A 21,176-nucleotide genomic window follows, 5' to 3' on the forward strand; every position below is an offset into this window, starting at 1 on the left:
CTTGCCGTCCCCCTTCCACAATGCCATGGAGACAGCTTAGTGGAAACTGAAGATCAGGGATTGGAGGGTCTTCTACACTCACAGATATTCTGGAGGGATGATCCCCCAAATCAAACACCCAACATGACATTTTCTGGAGCTCGTGAGGGAGTAGAATCAGAAATGTCAGTGCTGGGCATAGAGAAACAAACTTCTGCTGAAATAAGGGGGGGTTCCTTTGAATTGAAATGAAATATTTTGAAGATGGCAAGTGAATATGTCTGTGTGTGAGAGAGAGAGAGAAAACATTGTTGTACCTTTACAAATATGAAACACAGAGAACAGTCAAAGGGCATTTGGAGGGACCCCATTTATCCTTAAGAAACTTTTCTCGTGTGTGTGTGTGTGCGTGTGTGTGTGTGTGTGTGTGTGTTTGTGCACATGGCAAGTTTTCAATTTTTCAGAGGAAAAATTAAGCATTAAATCTTCCCCTGTGTCCTTGGTTATTTCTTCCTTTCTTTATCTTGAAAGTCCCTGGGCCTGTTCTCTAGATGGTGTACGCTGATATAGCTTGATTTACATCAGTTGTGGCTGTCTGCTGTTAGGCCATGATTCTGTAAAGCACGTAATTAATTTTAAATGAAAGAGAAGTCAATGAGACAGCTCGTGTGCTTTTAAAGTTAAGCACGTGCTTAAGTGCTTGGCTGAATTGGGGCATTAAACACTATGGCGATGACAACTCCTTTGGTTTTCTTATCTCTTGGATTCATTTTCCTTTCTTTTGGTATGTGTGTTTTAAATACAGTCCATACCACCAGACACCATATAAACTGTGGCTTGCTCAATTTGTGCAATTCATTTTTAAGAAAATCATTCTTCACATTCCCTCCAGTTCTAACCTTGACCAAGCTAATAATAGATATTTAAAATGATATATACATAAACATTCATTATATCTGTCCTGGGAGGCTGGGACAAGCAGAAATGCTGGCAGGGCCGAGTTTTGTTCAGCAGTGTGGGTTTCCAGCTGTGCCAGACTCAGGGTTCTGTTAACATACTGTTAAAACAAAATCCAGGCTTTGCTTGAATGTTGTCCAGCTTTGCTAAAAGAAATATCAAGCATAATCTTTTTAATGCTGTCACTCAGAAACCATAAGGCTGCAGCGGTGCTGTATCTCTTTGGTCCTCATGTGTGAACAATTTTGCTCAGTGATATTTGTTCAGTGATATTTAAACAGGGGCTGTTATTCTGTAATGAATAGTATGAATAAGTAGAGCTCAAAACTGGAATGCAGACTTAGTTGTGTGATTTAAAGGGGACTGAGCAACAAGATTTTGCTTGCTTGTTTGAATTTTAACATATGACTCAAGTACCCTTGGGTCCACACAACCACAAGACTTTTTGAAACATGTTGTGTATATTTTGAGGTTTCCAAACTTCTGTAATAACTTACCCAAACCACTAAACTATTGCAACTGACCAAGTATCATAGCGGACAGCCATTTCTTGGGAAAATGACAAAATCTCTAGGTGAATCTCTTGGTTCACTGGCTACCTAGTGGGGCAAATTCATAAAAGGGGTAATGAGGAAATATACGTATTTGAGTTTTCAAATAAATGGTGCCATTCTTCGTTATTAATTTTTCTACTTTCATGCCTTGGCAACAAAAGGTAATTGTGAAAACCAACAGAGTTTATGCCAGTGGAAAGCAGCATAATACACTGGTGAATCAGGTCAAGTTTCTCCCCTCCCTCAATTTATACATGTATGGAAAATCAGTATATCTATACATTTATACACAAAAAACACTGGGACTGCAGTGGAATTCCTCTAGATTTATAGTCATATAACTGAGAACAGAATTTGGTCCAGGGGTACACTATAAGAACATGAACAGAATAAAATGTAGGTATACATTTGATGGTCTAATTAGCAATAAATGAGTAGTAAAAAATACAAAGGCCCAATTTGTGTAAATTAATAGTACTCTGAGAAACATAACTTTCCATTGCCTGACTTTTCTACATTTACATTTGTAACCCAAAAAGTAAATTAATATAGGCCCAATCCTGCAAATATGTATGTGCATGAGTTAATTTTACACACAATATTCCCACTGAGTTCTCAACAAGACTGTTTACAGGTGTAAATGAATGCATGCAAGTAAGTGAATGCAGGATCATGCTCATAGCTTTTATATTATATTTAGAATGAGTAGGACATGTATATAGTTTTTGGACTTAATAATGATAAGGATTTGTGATTATATTGGGCCCTCTATCCAGGGATCTCAAATCATCTTAGGAACACTACACACCCTTCCTGCGAGGTACTATATTACTATCCCCATTTTACAGACAAGAAGACAGACATTCTGAGAGGTTAACTGGCCAAGATCAGAGAGGAAATCTGTACCACAGGTGGGATGAGAACCTAACTTTGTTGACTCTCAAGTACGACCCTTAATCACATGACCCTCCTTCCCTCCAATCTAATTTCCTTCTTTTGTTTTCCATTGAAAGAAAAAGAAAATAAAGAGTAAAAATATTTGCTGATGGTTTCTAACATTCCCATGTCAATGGTCCCTGTAGGCTCTGAAGGCCTCACTGAGATTTAACTGGAGGGGCAGAAGGAGAAAGGAGAGAACCATTCATCCAAACAGACAGGGTGATTTGGTGGTGCATACACTGTGCAGAAAGTCCTATGCATTTGCTTGCAGAGTCTGGTGGAATGCTGAATGATACTCGTTGTACGTTGCCACCAGATTCTGTACATTTATGCTCTGACACCAAATGACCCCAGTCATAGGCAGAAATAAGTGGTATTGGCAACCTAAGATAAATGGTCATTTTCAGACGTGGGTGACATCACCTCTCCTTATTTGCAGCCTGGTTTGTGAACTTCCTTCTGTAGTCTTCTGCAACAATGACACCCAGCGGCCAGCTAAGTTATTCAAGGAAAAAGCACGAAGCATCTGTAGCCTAGGTGATGGAACCCATGGTTACTGAAGTTTCAGTAACTAGGGATTGCAGTGTTTTAATAACCAGAGTGTTCTTTTTTTCAAAAGAGCCTGGTAAAATGGAACATGGCACTGTTCTTTTAAAAAGGAATTTTAATGGAGGTTTACTTCCTACCAGCTGTTGTCCACATGAAGAATGCTGACCTAGAAAGAATTCAACATGTTCCATGTCAATGTGGAGGTATGTCCTGTATCTCCAAAACTACAAATTGGTCAACATCTGAGTGAATGGGTGCCCGTGTTGTTGTTCAAACACACATTTTGTCTCTGATGAAACACCCCGTTTCAGTTTAAAGTTTTGCCGTCACAATCCAAATGAACCCATAGAAACTGATTCCTCAAAGAGGTGAAGGGCATCAATTTCACCACTCAAGATCAGCTGAAAAATACAAATCAGAATCTGGGAGACCTATCCTGTGCATTGCAAGGTTTTATTTATGGTTTTCGGTCCAGACTTTTAGAAAAATTTAGAATTTAATAGAAAATGATAACCTTTCTATATGCAGAGTGGTGGTAACTCTGTCAGTTCTTGATTTATTGTTGGTCTAATAAAAGATATTACCTCATCCACCTTGTCTCTCTAACCTTTCTATCGTTTTTTTTTAAACTATCCTGTAGAATTTAATAGAGAATTATAGCTACACCAGAGCATTCTACTGGATGATTCAAAACCCCTTATAGAAAGATTATCATTTTTATATTCAATTCGTTAGATCTTTAGAGTAATATCTATACAACCCTATTGATTTTCTGTAAAAGCCTATTGATTGCATCCTTATTAAATTCCAAAAGGCTTTTCTGTAAGGAAGGCCATACACATTGTGCTTTTCAGCATGGGCCATACCCAGAATCAGATCCCCATCCTGTAGGATTGGGTCCTAGCTGAGGGAGAGACAAAAATATTTTAGAAAACTGGCTGAAATGTTCAGAGAGCAAGAACAGTTTTCCCTGACTGTCAGGAGCTTTCCTCAGCCTTGCGCTCTGCTGAGGTCAGGCTCGGGTTTATCGTTGTGTTTGTTTTAGTAACGTGTTCACATCGCTTTAGTTATCTTCTTCGCAGAAAATGGAGCCAGAGTTGTGAGCTCTGGAAACAGTTCCCACCCCCTGCTTTTGGCAAGCAAGACCTTATACATTCCAAAATGGCTTGGAGGATTTGCAATGGGATATGAAACACTTCACTCATAGGTTACCTGTCTGAATCCAGCTGTCGTGACTGAAGCATAGTTCCTAGTCAGTAGTGTATGTGAAATGAGTTGGTGATCTGAGTCACATAGTAAGAGACTGCCTACTTTACCAAAGCCACAATCCCAGTCATTGACACCCCTGGGAGAGAGGTTGCATCCTCTTCCAGACTGTGAACACTGCCCAACCTGTTGATGGCTCTCAGTAAATACTAACGTGAATCATGGTGATTGCATTTCTTACCGTGCTATCTGAGCAGCCTATAAATAGTGGTGAAAAGCATCTGTTTCCATCAAAAGGACAAAACCTTTCCTTTCCTCCATGTTACAACCGTCTTTTGTAAAAGGGATAAACACTGATTCCCCTAGTCTCCGCTGAGGCTCAAGACAGAATGGGTCACAGACAGTGAGCTGCTCTCACACCCCTGGAAAAGGCAGGGCAGTGTGACACTACTGCCCGCACTGTACTTTCCCCTTGGGTTTCATTTCCTGGTGATATCATTCCAGCTCCCATCACAAGTAAAGCTGATTGAATGTTTTCCAACAAAACATGTTTTCATCAGAAAATGCTGCTTTGTTTCAATCGAACCTTTCCATGGAAACGTCAATTGCAACTAACTTTTGTTTGGGAATAAATATTAAAAATATCTGAGCAGGGTGAAACGTTCTGTTTTGACACTTCCAGAACAGAAGGTATCAATTTCCCATTTGGAAATGATTTTTCGTTTCAACATTTATTTTATTTCATATTATAAACATGGAAAAAGAGGGGAAAAGGCAAAAAAGGAGCTTTTTTCATCTAACCCGAAATGATTTTTTTTTATTTTGTTTTGTGGGGAATTTCTATAGTCTTTGTTTTCATTACAGTGTGGAAGAAATTTTGAAATCACAGAATTTCTCACAAAATGGAAATGCCAGTTCCCACACAAGCAAAAAATCACAAGCAAAAAAATACATATTAAAAAATCATGTCTCTTTAAGTTCCCCTGCAAAAAGACCCTGTTCGCATTTTAAATGCATTCTTTGCAGGTTCATCTAGCATCAGAACGAGGAGTAAGCTGAGATCCCAAAGAAACAGGACTATGATAATATCAATGGTACTTATGTAAAAGGTGGACATCTTCCTATATTGTCTTCCTCTTCTCTTTAGAATCAAACCCCAATGCCCAATCAATAGTTAACGTATTTAATATATTTACAGTAAAATGTAGTGGTCATCCTTTGACAAAATAAAACAAAGTATTTCTTCACATAAAACACAGTCAACCTGTGGAACTCCTTGCCAGAGGATGTTGTGAAGGCCAAGACCATAACAGGATTCAAAAATGAACTAGATAAATTCATGGAGGATAGGTCGATCAATGGCTATTAGCTAGGATGGGCAGGAATCATGTCTCTAGCCTCTGTTTGCCAGAAGCTGGGAATGGACGACAGGGGATGGATCACATGATTACCTGTTCTGTTCATTCCCTCTGGGTGCCTGGCACTGGCCACTGTCATAAGGCAGGATACTGGGCTAGATGGACCTTTGGTCTGACTCAGTAGGGCCATTCTTATGTGCTTGCTCTCAGTGGGAAAATTCCACTGTGTGATATATGTGCATGAAACTGGGATACCTTTGTTTTCTGCACCCTCTTGCTGAGTTGCTGTGATGCATTCTGGGAGTCCTTGACCATGGTGCATAATGGGAAATGTCATCCAGCTGGGGAACCCAGCCCATAGAGGAGAATGGGGGTATAACACAGCCAAATTATAATTCACATGAGGAACTGTGATGGCATTTTTAATTGAATTGCAGGGGGAGCTGATTGGCCAAAAATGAAAGCTTTTTAGTGTTGAATTTTCTTTTTTTGTTGAAAAATCATTTTTTTCCTCAGATATCAGACACTTTCTGCCAAAAATAGTTTTTCTCGAAAACCCATTTTCTGTAGAAAAACAGTTAGCAAAACTCAGAGGTGACAGAATGGAAGAAGAGACGAAGATGACCCAATGGGAGAAAGACACAGACGCATAGTCAAGAGAACTAAGCGCAATGAAAGCGCTGTGAGGGAAAGACATGAGAGCAGAGATGTGCTGAAAGAATGAGTTTTCACTACCTCTAGGGACAGCAAGAAACAGTATCTTGGACGGAGTCTCTGTGGTCTGTGCAGCTTTTGGGGGTTTGATTCTCTATGAACAGCACAACACTGCAGCTCTAAATGAGATATGGGGGACCAAAAGCTGCTCAAAGTTACACGGGCATCCGCCTGGAGTAACCTCATTGACTTTGGGCTTTAAGTCGCTCTCCAATAATCTACAGGATGGCCCTGGTCCAAAATGTATTTTGCAAGAACTGAACAATTGTAGAGGGAGAGGTGATTACACGTCAGGAAGGAATGGAGTGGCAGGTGGGGCCCACGTGGGGTTCAAAGTGCTGCCCTTTTTGCCCTTTTATGTTTTATTTCTTAATTCCAATGACGGTGTCCGAAAGCAGCTGTGAGTCAGTGCTTTGCACGGTCGAGAAGAACCACATCAAATAGGATGGGAAAAAGATTTCTTCAGCTGTGTCTAAAATAAGGCTGCAAAAGCATTGCACGTCTTTTGCACAGAAGTGCTATAACGCGCACTTTGGTCTCAATTCCCCCCACCCAAGATAAGGAATCAGAAACCCCCACCCCACCCACCCATTCATATAATACTTTTAAGTGCAAAATATTGTTGTGACTCCCCTACAATCAGCTTTTCTGAAAAGGGCAGGCACCGTGGGTGCAATTTTGTGTTGCCCGTTTAAGAGGGCTATTGTGGCTTTACATGAAGTTTGCTCCCTCCTGATCTTGGCCTCTTCCAGGGGCTGGCGCAGCCTCCAGCATAGCTAAGATATCCATGTAGGGGCCTCTCTAAATTGCAGCAGCCTCTCCAGGCTGCCTGGTACCTCCGCAGTGCTCCCTCCCACCCCCGACCTGCCTCCGTCAAGCCCTCTGTGCCATGTGTAGGGCCCTGCCAAATTCATGGTCCATTTTGGTCCATTTCACGGTCTTTGGATTTTAAAAATCATCAGTTTCATGATTTCAGCTATTTAAATCTGAAATGACGCGGCGTTGTCATGGTAGGGCTCCTGACCCGCAGAGGAGTTGTGAGGGGGTCACGAGGTTATTGTAGGCGGGGTTGTGGTTCTGCGACCCTTACTTCTGCGCTGCTGCTGCCGGCGGCGCTGCCTTCAGAGCTGGGCGGCCGGAGAGCGGCGGCTGCTGGCCGGGAGCCCGGCTCTGAAGGCCGGGAGCCCGGCTCTGAAGGCAAAGCCGCCGCCAGCAGCAGCGCACAAGTCAGGATGGCCTGGTATGGTGCTGCCTTCAGAACTGGGCACCCGGCTAACAGCCACCACTCTCTGGCCGCCCAGCTCCGAAGCCAGCGCAGAAGTAAGAGTGACAGTACAGTGACCCTCCCCAAAAATAACCTTGGGACGCCCTTGCAACTCCCTTTTGGGTCAGGACCCCCAATTTGAGAAACACTGGTCTCCCCCATGAAGTCTGGATAGTGTAGGGTAAAAGCACACAAAAGACCAGATTTCACTGGGGGAGACCAGACTTCATAGTCCGTGACGTGTTTTTCATGGCCGTGAATTTGGTAGGGCCCTAGCCACATGCTATGGTTTATTGGGGGGGGGGGGGGGGGGGAGGTGCAGAAGGCAGCCTTCAGATTGTCTTCCACAGTGTGTGTGTTGGGAGAGTCTTCCCCTGGTGTGAACTGAGCCTTTTAGGGCCAATTTATGCCACTCCAGCCCTGTTACCTACCATAAAGGAGCAAAAGAGAATTTAGGACTGAGGTTCATTAAACAGATTCATGGGGGAAGGGTGCATGTGTGGATGCAGGCTCCATCTGGGAAAGAGGCAGGGCTAGACCAGCAAGGGATGGTGAAGGTCAAGATTGGGTGTATTAAGTAGATGTGTCTGTCTTGGGGTGGATGAATGTGCCCATGGAGAAAAAGGAAGACTGGAATGGCAGAGGTGCTGAAAATCAGCAGTAAGGTACTGTGGTAAAGAAACTCATACTGCATTTGCCCCTATTAATCTTGTTGCTACTTGATGTCTTCTTAAATGTTCCTATTATGATCGTGCCCAGTAGCCCCCAGTCAGGATCAATGCCCACCACAGAAGGTGACCGTTTGGAGAAGCATAGTGTGAGTTAATTCAGTGTTCACGACAATATTGTCATGGACACTATTATTGTCACAAACACTGAATTAACTCACAATATGAATGAAAAGAGAAAAGAAAAGAAAACGTGATGAACATCGCTTACGATTATTTGGAGCGTGTCGAAATTTTTAGAATTTTCAATGTTTCGAGGGGAGCTGGTCTTGCAAACACTTTTGAGAATTTATTTTTAATGTTTTTTCACTATTTTTCCCAACATTTGACATTTTGAACAAAGAAATGATTGTGCAAAATTTTGAAAATGTATTACCAAAATGTTTCTGCCTTTTCCCACCCTCTCTATTTGTGTTGGATTGGACTTAACACAACTGAATGTAAGAGGCAGCTGTATTAGAAAAAGGAATGTCTGCTCGGGGTAGTGCTGTCATGAGACTTCTGCTTCAGGGAACAGGTTTTAAGGTGGTTCATACTCCCTGAATTTGAAACGCAGAATCCCAGAGCAAAAGGAGAGATGCAGCATTTCACATTGGAACCATATGGAATCACAAACATTGCAAGGTTTTGACATTAAACCATAAATCCATAAGAACCTAGGATATAGGACTTGGGACTGGAAGGGACATCTTGGGCCCTCAAGTCCAATCTCCTGCTATTGTGACAATTCCATCATATAAACCCATTCATAAACTTACCGAACTCCACCTTCAAAGTAAGTAGGTTGTTTGCTGCTGCTGCTACTCCTATTAGAAGGCTGTTCTAGAACCTCACTCTGATAGATAGAGCCATTCTTCCAATTTCCATTCTTCCAATTATGCTCCATAATGATGAAACGATAGGACACAACATGTTAAGGAATGGAGTTTGCTGGCAGAAGAGTGTGCATGAGGTCACTGAGGGAGAGTGGATTGACACAATGGAGAGGTTAAAAAATCCAGAGGGCAATACGTGTTGACTGCTTACTAAAATAGCATGGTATCTTTCTAATGCACGAATCACTCAGCCTTACAAATGTTAAGTTAGAGCTGTCTCAAAACATACACAGTTTGGAGAAGCAGTGAAGAAGCCAGTAAATATTTGCTGCAACGGTGAATATACAGCACTTGATTTTGTATCTCAGCTGATTGCTTAATTCTTGTGAAGTTTAACTACAATAAACACTCGGGGTCGTGCCAAATGCATTGAAAATCAGCGTCAGAGAAAGCGAGGAATAGAGACTGCTGGCTGCTCTTTGCAAAGCAGCCTGAGGGCAACCTAACATTATACATAACATCTGATTCATGGCATGGAGAATGTAAAGAATTGAGACCTCCCGACACAGTTTACACTGGCCCTTTTTATGACTAATTGTGCGGAAAATAGCTCGGCTTGTTGTGCGCATGGAAACAGTTCAGGTTTCTGCTGTGTGTCAGCTAATGGCCTAGCAAGCCTTTCTTAGCGTGACTTCAAAGGGTCTGCCATGGAGGCCTTTTGTACGGGAATTATCTCTTGCTCCTTTGTACCACTTTATCCCTCTAAGCCCCAGAACAACGAATCCTGAAGCGAACAGACAAAGTAATTTGTAGTAGATCTTCAAATCCAGATAAAGCACATAACATTTGCTTAGAAGCATTCTTCTTGCTCCTGTCACCAAAACAAGATAATATTTTTGCCTGTAAGAACCCGTGGGCTTATTTAACTTCTTAGGGCTGTGGCTTGATTCTGATGCTTAGAAACAATGTTGATGGTATTTCATGTCTAAGATGGCAAGGTAGATTTTTAATATCTAGGACTACATGGTTCTCCCTCTCAGAGGTGTTTGAAAAACATCCCTTCAAGTCCCACCCAGAATATTTTGCCCCAAATGAAAACAAAAATAATTTTCATTGTCATTTTCAGTGGAAAAAAATTGGACTTCTGGCAAAAAATTAAGAACAAAGTTTATTTTGTCTTTTAGTTTAAAAACTGCCAATTCCTCTCTACCCTGCCACATACACTCCCCCTTCCCCCCCCCCCGCCCCCCCCCCAACCCTGCACTGATTTTCAGTTTTGAGTCAATGAGTCAATTTTCAGTCAAAGAAAAATCCCAATTTTTTTGTTAGGAAAGCACACACGTGCCCTGAAAATTGCCATTTAGTCAAAACAGCAGTTTTCTATCAGAAAAACAAGGTGAAGTGGGAGGATTTTGACCAGCCCTAGGCACTGTGAAAACACATTCACTGAGAAATTCAGATCGTCCAACCCCAAAACACAGGCTCGTACCACTTGAGCTAAAGGGGTGAAATTCTGGCCCCAATGAAGTCAATGTTAAAACTCCTATTGACTTCATTTGGGAGTTACACAAAGAGATCCTTCTTACAAAGTAGTGAGTTTATTAAAGTAAACTGTGGCCAAACTTTGAGTTCACTGTATGTTTAGCATTAAAAATTAACCTCTAGCAGAAGTCATTGGTATCAAGTCTTCTTTAGGAAGCAGATGGACTGCCTTTACTCCCCATTCCTGTCCTGGATCTTGTCCTAATCTTCTACTGGTGAATCGAGTTCAGTAAAAAAGGGCAGAAGGTGACTCTAAATATGCATCAATCCAGGACCTGTTAGAAATGTAGAGTGGCAGAGTTTTTTAAGAGATGGCTCAAATTTTAATTTTATACAATACCTGTGACAGTACCCATTTATCATTTGAACAGTCTTGCCCTGTATTGTCATGAGCACCATACATACAGATATATTTATAGGCTTGGGAGAATTTTCTTTTCTTTTTTTTTTCTGTTTGTAATTTTGACAGAATATTGGGGGTTTTTGTATTTTTTATTTACTTAAAACTTCACAGTTGTGCAAAATTATGGGCTTAAAGTATTTTTTGAATATTTATCTATTTTAAATTTTTACAGTTTCAGGAAATTATGGGAGTGTCAGATAATAATTATTTAATGACAGTAGGCGTTGAGATTAAAAAATGTTAAAGCTTTATAACCATTAAAACACAAGTTGTCAACATTGCATGTCAAAATATGCAAAGTAAATATCCTTATATCAAACTCTGATAAACTCTTAGGCTGTATTTTTCTTACTTTCCCTGTCTGTAGATTTTGATTATTATAGAGGGAAATATTTCTGTCAGTCTGTGTGTATATGGTGAAATTAACGGTTACTAACATTTATTGATAAAAATCAAATCCTTCCAAACCTAGAAATATAATACCCAGTGTTTTATGACCATGGTTTATTTGCAACAATGAAACTTATTTTAACTTAAATTGTTAGTGGAGATTTTGCAGTATTCATCTTTGTGCCTGATATTGGGATTACCGCATAAACCTCTATGTACCAGGTCTTTTATTTCTCCTTTTACCTGCTTTTCTCTGCATATTTACTAGGCATTCCCAGGGCAGTAGATATTCTGACCTTTTTAGCCCTAGCACTCATCAACTGTCACAATAAATCAGGATAATACTAAAGGGATTTTTCATCCAGGTTCAGGATAAATAGTGAGTAGCAGGTCAGAAGACCTGACATCCATCCATCCATCTAATCTATCTATCTAAACTATCTATCTATCGAATCTATCTATCTATTTCCACATGCACAAAGTTTTCAATAATTATAACTTCCTAAAGTTTTTACCTTTTAGGGAGATATTTTCCAGGCTTCTTCTCTAACACAAAGGGAATTAATTTGGAAAGCGTTAGCAAAAATGGTATTGCTATTTTTCAGTAGGTGGAGAGAGAATGAAATATACCCAAGCCATTATAAAAATGAAAATAATTTTACAAAATCTTTATTCTTTTCTTTTTAAACAGTTGTAGTGATAAAGTGGCAGGAAGTACAGGGAATTAGTTCACAATGCACTGAAATGCCTTTGAGTGTGCTGGTAAAATTGGCATTCATTTGGCCGACTGATCCATTGAAAATCATACACTGCTGTAAATAGTTAACAAAGAGAACACTAAGGTGTTAACAAAGATGTGCCACCAAGGAAGGTCACAGTGTGTATGCAATTTTCATAGATTTTAAGGCCAGGAGGAACCATTGTGATCATCTAGTCTGACCTGCCTAACACAGGCCATAGAATTTCATTCAGTGCTTCCTGAATCAACCCTATGAATTCAGGTTGAGCTAGAACATGTCTTCAGATCCTCTGATTTATTCATGGAGAGATAATAAATTGGACACAGCAGCTTGTATTCCAAAAAGGGGGGGGAGGAATGAATGAATATTGCGAACAGGAGAAGTAAAGTGAGCAGCAAGGCAAAACTGGTCAACATTCAAGTATCATTGCAAACAAGACACAGCAAAGTGGGAAGGATGCATTCATGGGAGAAGTTAAGGGGTTTCAGATTCTGCCATTTAGGCTAAATCAAATACGCAAATATTTAAGGTTAGATTGAAGAGGACTTGTATACTAGACTCCTCACTATGTTGCTTATTACAGTGTTTCACTGATAAAAGATTCAGTTTAGTTATAAATTAGGGCATGGTCCAAAAACACACTGATGTCAGTGTAAAGACTCCAACTGATTTTAGTGGGCTTAGGGCTATGACCGAAGAGATGAGATGTCTGGCCTATTGCTTGTCTGTATATGCTGGTATTATTGACTGAATCTCTCTAGACTTTGCTCATCCAGGCAGGTACTTTTTCAAAATACCTGGGTACCCCAAGAGAGACAAACTTCTGACCCTACACAGTCTGCGTTAATAGGGTGTTTGTAGTTAGATTCTTATGCTGTCTGGCCAGTTTCTCACTTCAAAACCAGCTCTGCTGTTTCCACAGTGATCTTTCAGGGAAGGATTAGTTCCTTCAAGAGATAGACTGTTGGACATTGGAGTAAGTGGGCACCAACTCTTGTCTAGTGCAAACTATCTGCTTTGAAAAATATTGATCTCAAGAACAATCTTTGGCTCTGACACTAAGCAGGAACTTCTCTTATCCCCTCCAATTTCTGGGCAAATCTTAAGCACCCCTCCGATACCATTGGGATGTTTTCCTAATGAATAATTAAGGCAGAAGACTGGAGGGCTCAAGGCACAGTGATGGATTGCAGACCTTTTCACATTTACATGTCTGGTTTGACTCCTTCCAGACAAATAATGAATAGAATCCAAAAACTGTTGGGTGAAATGATTAATGGTCTCTGTCCACATCCTGGTCGACAGGTGTCTGCATGACAAAAATTGTTAATTAATACAAGTTATCCCCAACACTGTAGTATTTCAGTCCACGACAAATGCCGGAAGGCAGAAAACAAATGTGTCCAAATTTGGAATGCAGTGAGACCAAAACTGCCACCATCCCATACTTTCCTCAATCTAAATAACGTAAGTACTCAACAAAAGCCAACCAGATCCACAGGTGGCATCCTTGTTGGCAGTCTAACAGAGAAGCCAAAGGATCAGAAGGCCAAAATATCTCTCACCCCTGAATGTATTGACAGGGCGCTGTTGGGAAGCTGGTAACGCTGCTGCCTGGTCATGATGAGGATAGATGTGGATTTAGGGTTGTTATTATGCTACTTTTTGCCAGGACTAAATTAATTAAGAGCTTTGAAGAATTATAATTGGGTTTCTTTTGGTATTATGATATAAAGGTCAAAGGTTAATAAGATTCAGGACACTTGTTCCTACAAATACAATTGTTGGCAACTTGTATTCCATGTCGAGAAAAACTAGGACACTGGAGCATGGACACGGAGACGTCTTTGTTCCCGATTCCACTTTCAGCCCTCTGTTCAACCAGTTGCAGGATCGGGCCTTTGTTTGCTCTGGCATTGTTTTAAAAAAATCCAGTTATGATCAAATCAAATCAATCGCTCACAAATGTCACATTGCTCTCCTCTCTGAGGGCGTGGAACACATTTTTGGGACTGCTTCTTTGGCTTTAGTTATAAGCAAGTTAGTCAGGGGGAAAATCAATTTTTTATGTTTCTGAAAAGGAGGCAGTGGAATCCTGGAACAAGTTAGGGCCTGCAAATGTGATTTGAATCTTTTAAAGAAAAGTCTTTTGGCTAAAAACTGTTTATGATGCTTGCGGGTTGCACTAAAACCCCTATAACCACATCACACTCACAACTGATACTAATTAGCATCCTTGTTGGCAGTTTAGGCAGGGAGACCGAGGCTTAAAAGAGACTGGAGACTGAATTACCCTTGAATCCTCAGGGTGCGTCTACACGCAAGTGGTTGCCCGCAGCAGCAAGTCTCAGAGCCTGGGTTAGAATCACAGAAGATTAGGGTTGGACGAGACCTCAGGAGGTCATCTAGTCCAACCCCCTGCTCAAAGCAGGCCCAACCCCAACTAAATCATCCCAGCCAGGGCTTTGTCAGGCCTGGCCTTAAAATCCTCTAAGGATGGAGATTCTACCACCTCCCTAGGTAACCCATTCCAGTGCTTCACCACCCTCCTAGTGAAATAGTGTTTTCCTAATATCCAACCTAGACCTCCCCCACTGCAACTGGAGACCATTGCTCCTTGTTCTGTCGTTTGCCACCACTGAGAACAGCCTAACTCCATCCTCTTTGGAACCCCCCTCCAGGTAGTTGAAGGCTGCTATCAAATCCTCCCTCCTTCTTCTCTTCTGCAGACTAAATAACCCAAGTTCCCTCAGCCTCTTTGACAGACTGGGACTTGCATTATGGTACTAAAAATAGATTAGGCAGCAGCTCAGGCTCTGAAGCCAGGGAGGGGGTGGGGCTTCAGAAAGGGGCTGCGAACAAGGCCCCGCGGGTGGGCTGAAGAGAAGGCCTGAAGGGTAGAAGAACATTTTTGTTTGCTTGGAACTTTTCAGTTTGGACTCTTGGTACCCCAAAAGGGATTACATGGGTTCACAGAATATCAGGGTTGGAAGGGACCCCAGAAGGTCATCTAGTCCAACCCCCTGCTCGAAGCAGGACCAATTCCCAGTTAAATCATCCCAGCCAGGGCTTTGTCAAGCCTGACCTTAAAAACCTCTAAGGAAGGAGATTCTACCACCTCCCTAGGTAATGCATTCCAGTGTTTCACCACCCTCTTAGTGAAAAAGTTTTTCCTAATATCCAATCTAAACCTCCCCCACTGCAACTTGAGACCATTACTCCTCGTTCTGTCATCTGCTACCATTGAGAACAGTCTAGAGCCATCCTCTTTGGAACCCCCTTTCAGGTAGTTGAAAGCAGCTATCAAATCCCCCCTCATTCTTCTCTTCTGCAGGCTAAACAATCCCAGCTCCCTCAGCCTCTCCTCATAAGTCATGTGTTCCAGACCCCTAATCATTTTTGTTGCCCTTTGCTGGACTCTCTCCAATTTATCCACATCCTTCTTGTAGTGTGGGGCCCAAAACATGACACAGTACTCCAGATGAGGCCTCACCAGTGTCAAATAGAGGGGAACGATCACGTCCCTCGATCTGCTCACTATGCCCCTACTTATACATCCCAAAATGCCATTGGCCTTCTTGGCAACAAGGGCACACTGCTGACTCATATCCAGCTTCTCGTCCACTGTCACCCCTAGGTCCTTTTCCGCAGAACTGCTGCCTAGCCATTCGGTCCCTAGTCTGTAGCTGTGCATTGGGTTCTTCCGTCCTAAGTGCAGGACCCTGCACTTATCCTTATTGAACCTCATCAGATTTCTTTTGGCCCAATCCTCCAATTTGTCTAGGTCCTTCTGTATCCTATCCCTCCCCTCCAGCGTATCTACCACTCCTCCCAGTTTAGTATCATCCGCAAATTTGCTGAGAGTGCAATCCACACCATCCTCCAGGTCATTTATGAAGATATTGAACAAAACCGGCCCCAGGACCGACCCTTGGGGCACTCCACTTGATACCGGCTGCCAACTAGACATGGAGCCATTGATCACTACCCGTTGAGCCCGACAATCTAGCCAGCTTTCTACCCACCTTATAGTGCATTCATCCAGCCCATACTTCCTTAACTTGCTGACAAGAATACTGTGGGAGACTGTGTCAAAAGCTTTGCTAAAGTCAAGAAACAATACATCCACTGCTTTCCCTTCATCCACAGAACCAGTAATCTCATCATAAAAGGCGATTAGATTAGTCAGGCATGACCTTCCCTTGGGTTGTGACTTGGCTGGAGAGCTAAGCCACATCTCCCACACAGACCTGTATCTGGGAAGCTGAGAAGACCAACCTCAGAAAGGGAAACTAAGGCTGGGGTTGCCAGCCATAGTACACTCAGCCAATGGGGCAGTGTGGGGTAAAGGCACCTTATGACAAATCCCAAAGGCTCAAAACCCCACGGACCAATGAAAAGAATCCAAAATTCATTCTCATGAATCTCTTGATTTTTAGCTGATTTCATGTTTTTTTTAAATACTTGAGGTTAGCAACCAATGCTGAAATTCACCGATGTGCAGAGAACCAGCATAAGATCCATCTATCCACTCTGAGTCCCACTTCAGCCAATTCTCCTAGAGAAAATACTATGCCCTAAACAATCACACAAGCCTAACCTATTCGCACAGACGTTAGGAACACTAGGTAACAAGGGATATAAACGTGGCCTGACTGCACTGTGGTATTTAGCAGAGTATTTGTGTCATAGCATCATAGAAGATTAGGGTTGGAAGAGACCTGAGGAGGTCATCTAGTCCTGCATTCCCCCCAGTCTTACTCCTGAATAGATGCTTAGTCTGAATACAGTTAGGATGACTAATAATACTTCTCTCACCGTTTGCAGGAACAATTGTAAAACCCGGGTGAGGGGATGATTTAGCGTGCATGCATGTACCCGTGTTTAAAACGGCAGCTGTACAGAGCTAACACAACAAGCTGCAGGCTCCAAGTTGCCATGGAAGAATTGGCCCTTGAGTTGCCTACCCATTTGATCAATCCCTGGCCCGCAGGGGGCAGCGTGTCAGGCTGTGAGTTGGCTCCTCTCCTTGCTACTGCCCAAAGTGGAGTAGTGGACCAGGCTGTGAGCAGCTGAGTCTCGTTCAGGATTCTGGGGCCCCAACCAGTTGCTTGCCATGACTTGTTGTCCTTGGAGCCAGCCCAGTCTTTGGTAACCTACTCCTCCGAGCTTGGGTCGAACGGAGGGAGTACCCTCAAGGAGCAGTTTGAGTGACGTGGCTGTTTTTCTGTCCATGTTTTAGGTCACTTCCTGGGTAACAATACTGTGATTGATGTGCTGAGACAAGCAGGCTTTGAAGTGGAGCATACACCTGCTGGACAACCAATTGGAAAGTAAGCAGCTGCCTGCAGATCCTTTAACCTCTATCTCTCTCTCTCTCTTTCTGCGAGTGAGCAAGATTATTTTGGTGAGCGAAGAGGGTGAGTTATAAGTTCCCTATAAGTTACAGCTACCCGTTTCAAAGGAAGGCATCTGAAGCATCAGCTAAGGGACATCAAAGGTGTGATACAGTGGCAGCAGGTAGCTCCCTGTCGGGGTAGATGATATAGACACTGCTTATTCACAACAGAGATGCTAGAGCAGTTTGCAAAGTGGGGGTGCTGAGAGCCATTGAACTAACCTGTAAACTCTGTGTACCCTGAAAACGACTTCAAACCAGGGGGTGCGGCAGCATCACCAGCAACCCTGGCTCCAGCACCTAATGATTCAGACCAGATCAGATGCACCATGGTGAAGACCAGAGCAAGTCAATGTACTGAGAGGTGGTACCATTCTGCTGAGTTATTTTACTCATTAAGAAACGCCATTGTCCTTGTCAGCTTCTCCCCGGCAGCTTTCCCGCTGCCTCTTCCCCTCTCCCTGGGGCAGTAGTCACCTCAACACTGCAGGGCTATGGAGCATTGTTGGAAAAGGAGCTGCCACTTTAGCTCCTGTTGATGCTTCTTTGTGCCAGGCCCCTTTTTCCTCCACAGGGATATCGATCTGCCCTTTCCTGCATCTGTGTCCCAGACAAAGCACGCATCCTGAGAGGAGTGCTTTGGAGCAATCTTCTCCTCTCTGGTAGTATCCAAGGAAATGCATTATCTTTGCACTGCCATCCTCCCCTGTGCACCCTGGAGATAACATTGGCTGACATTGTTTCTTCCTAAGATTGTTAGCAATCCTGTGCTCGGAATAACTGCTAGTACCACAGTTCTGAGCAATCGCACGTGTGTTCCCCTCTATGGCACCCACGCTAGGTTCCTGGCTCCTCAGCCATCACCTCTCTTGGACAGAGACCCACATCTCACTCCCTTCTGACTAGGGTTTTTCCTGGCAGCGCAGTTCTCTGCCTACACCGTGCTATTCCCAGCAAGCTAGATGGCCTAAACTGGCCAGAGTCTGTGTTTTGCTTTCTCTCCAGCATAGGTAGTGTGACCACATGTCCCCATTTTATAGGGACAGTCCCAATTTTGGGGTCTTTTTCTTATATAGGCTCCTATTACCCCCCACCCCCCGTCCCGATTTTTCACATTTGCTGTCTGGTCACCCTAAGCATAGGTGCTGGAACTAGGGATGTGGGGGCGGGGGGGTGCTGAAGCACCCCCTGGCTTGAAGTGGTTTCCATCATATACAGGGTTTACAGTTTGATTCAATGTCCCTCAGCATCCCTACTATACAGATTGTTCCACCACCCCTGCTCCCCAGAGGCTGTGAACAACATCTTGGCCCACATCTATAAGTTTGTACACCACTCTGTATAAGCAAGAACATTTATTGTTAAGATAAAAAATAATCAGAGGGAAAACATATTAAAAACAATAAAAGAACCTATGTGCATGCTAAAAGGCTTACCCGAAATCACCCCAACTCCAACCTCAGGCTCTGGTAGGTGTCAGTCCTTCAAAATCCACTGCTGGGTTTTCCCCGTGGGTTACAAGTTCATAACTGTCTCAGAACCAGCACCACCAGGGATAGTTCAGTCTTTACTTTATACAGCTTGGCCCTTTGATCTTGGCCTCTTGTAAGAGGTGACCAGCAGAAAATGGACTGCTCCTCAGGGCATAGTTTCAATTTTGGATTTTTGCATACCCAGAGGTGCGGAATTTGCATTCACTTCTCTGGAGAAATTCCCAGGAAAACAACTTAATATCTTTTGTTCCAAAAGCCCATTCTTGCCTGGCACATAGTTCTATATAGTCCCTTGAGCTCCCAGCTCTCGCACTTATCACATCCGCCCCCCACACCCCAGAGGTTGCATACAATCCCAGCCCACAAGAATACATAAACAATTCATTTAATACAATGGGCTCCAAAGATACTTAAACATAATTTAATAAGGTCTCCCAAGGATATTGCAGGAAATTGCCAGATCTGCCACATTTTCCTGTCCCTGGTGGAACTAACAGTGCCCAATGCAAATATGAGGTGAGTTTCAGTAACAGGATTAATTGCAGGACTAATGAATCTTGTCTGGTTGTGTTCTCTGTACAAAGACACTATCTAGATTGATATAGTCTTAATGTTTAGCTGATTGAATCTTGTTTGCAAAACTCCTGCAGTCCTTCATATAGAATATGATAAGGCTTAATGGTGCATAAGTATCTCTGACACAAAGTTTATCCTAAATGCTTCACAGAGTTTATTCAGCCATAAAACTCCAGAGTTAAATAATATCAGACGGAGAAAGAAATGAAAAGGTACAAGAGGGAAGGAAGGGCATATGTTCAGATATAATTTGGAAATTCATTGGGGTAGAAAGATAGGAATCACTTGTAAATGAGAAGAGCTTGTGGAGTTAAGCTGAAAATAGAGCTAGTCAGAAAATGTTGATGAAAACTCAAACCACTAAAAGAGTTGGTTTTCATCAAAATGTTAATGGATAATTCTGACAGTTCATAAAAACAAAATTAAAACAAAAAGGCCCAACATTTTCAGGTTTGGGGCTTTCTGTTTGCCAACAAAAAAATCAAAGACCTTTTCTGCCAAAAAAAAAGAAGAAGTCATTTATTCGAAAACCAACTTTTCTGTTGAAAAATGTTTCGGTTGAAGATTTTTGAGCAGCTCTAGTTAAAACCATAACGTTCTTGGTCCTCCAGGTCCAGGTTGAGTTTTTTATGGGAGACTGAGTAAAATGTTATATTCTGTCTCCTAGAATCATGATGCCTGTGTTTCTCTGTTCCCATAAAAAAGAGTTGTAGAAAACTTGCATTCTATAGCGTAGCAAGCATGTGAAGGGAGAGATGGGAGTTCAGTGCTAGATATTTATGTGTACATTACACAAACACCTGTTAGGAAGCATACTTAATCTTGCCTCTGCATGGGCAGATGGATTGCATGACATATTGAGATCCCTTCCAGCCCTCCATTTCTATGATTCTATGTGAGATGGATCGAGTTGGGAGGAGGGGTCTAGTAGTATACTACATTGAGGAACATGGCATAAATGCCTAGATGGACAGATCAGTCAGCCATGGGAGAGATCTTACTCCATGTCTTCACTCATGGTTTAAAAGAGGGCGTAAATGGCATGTTAATGAAATTTACAGATGATACTAATTTGCAAACATCACTCAGAACAGAGGAAATGTTAAAAAAACAACTTAGCAAGTTCAGAGACAGACAGAAAACAGCAAAGTGAGATTGGGTTTGGAGACATGGAACCTAATGCACTGAAAGGAAAATAATTGAAACCACATGTACTGTCTATCTACAAGATTGCCTCTCTCCCCCTGCCATACTCCCACTGGTTCCCCTTTGTAAAAGCAAGGACGCTGCTGACAAGTGGGGACCACGGAGGGTGCTTCCCCCCTGGGTCTGGAATAGTCTGTATTTGGCTACCTCTGGGCACGCTGCAAAAGACAGGGGTTTTGGAGAGGGTTGAGGGTATGCTCCCAGAATGATGAAGGAGCAGAAAGGACTTATTTTTGGAGACAACCAAGTGGCTGAGTTCCTGTCTGATCGACTGTTTAATGGTGCTGAGTTTATGTTGTAATATTAATAGAGTGATAGGCGATCTAGAGTCTAGTATAGATGTCTTTATATTTTTTAACCATTTA

At 42.4% G+C, this 21,176-nt stretch overlaps 1 protein-coding gene across 3 annotated transcripts in view; it reads left to right on the forward strand.

Moving 5' to 3' along the window:
* TRABD2B (TraB domain containing 2B) overlaps positions 1-21,176 on the forward strand; it is a 415,969-nt gene that overhangs the window by 339,930 nt on the left and 54,863 nt on the right. For all 3 annotated transcript variants that reach the window (XR_012669737.1, XM_048862035.2, XM_075131863.1), the window contains exon 5: positions 17,381-17,471. Coding sequence is in view for 2 of the 3 variants with exons in the window: in XM_048862035.2 (XP_048717992.2) it covers positions 17,381-17,471 (91 nt within the window). In the remaining variant the exon portion in view is untranslated. The remainder of the gene's footprint in view (positions 1-17,380; positions 17,472-21,176) is intronic.

This window comes from Caretta caretta, chromosome 8 (genome assembly GCF_965140235.1).
Source record: "Caretta caretta isolate rCarCar2 chromosome 8, rCarCar1.hap1, whole genome shotgun sequence".
In the NCBI taxonomy this organism is placed as follows: Eukaryota; Metazoa; Chordata; order Testudines; family Cheloniidae; genus Caretta; species Caretta caretta.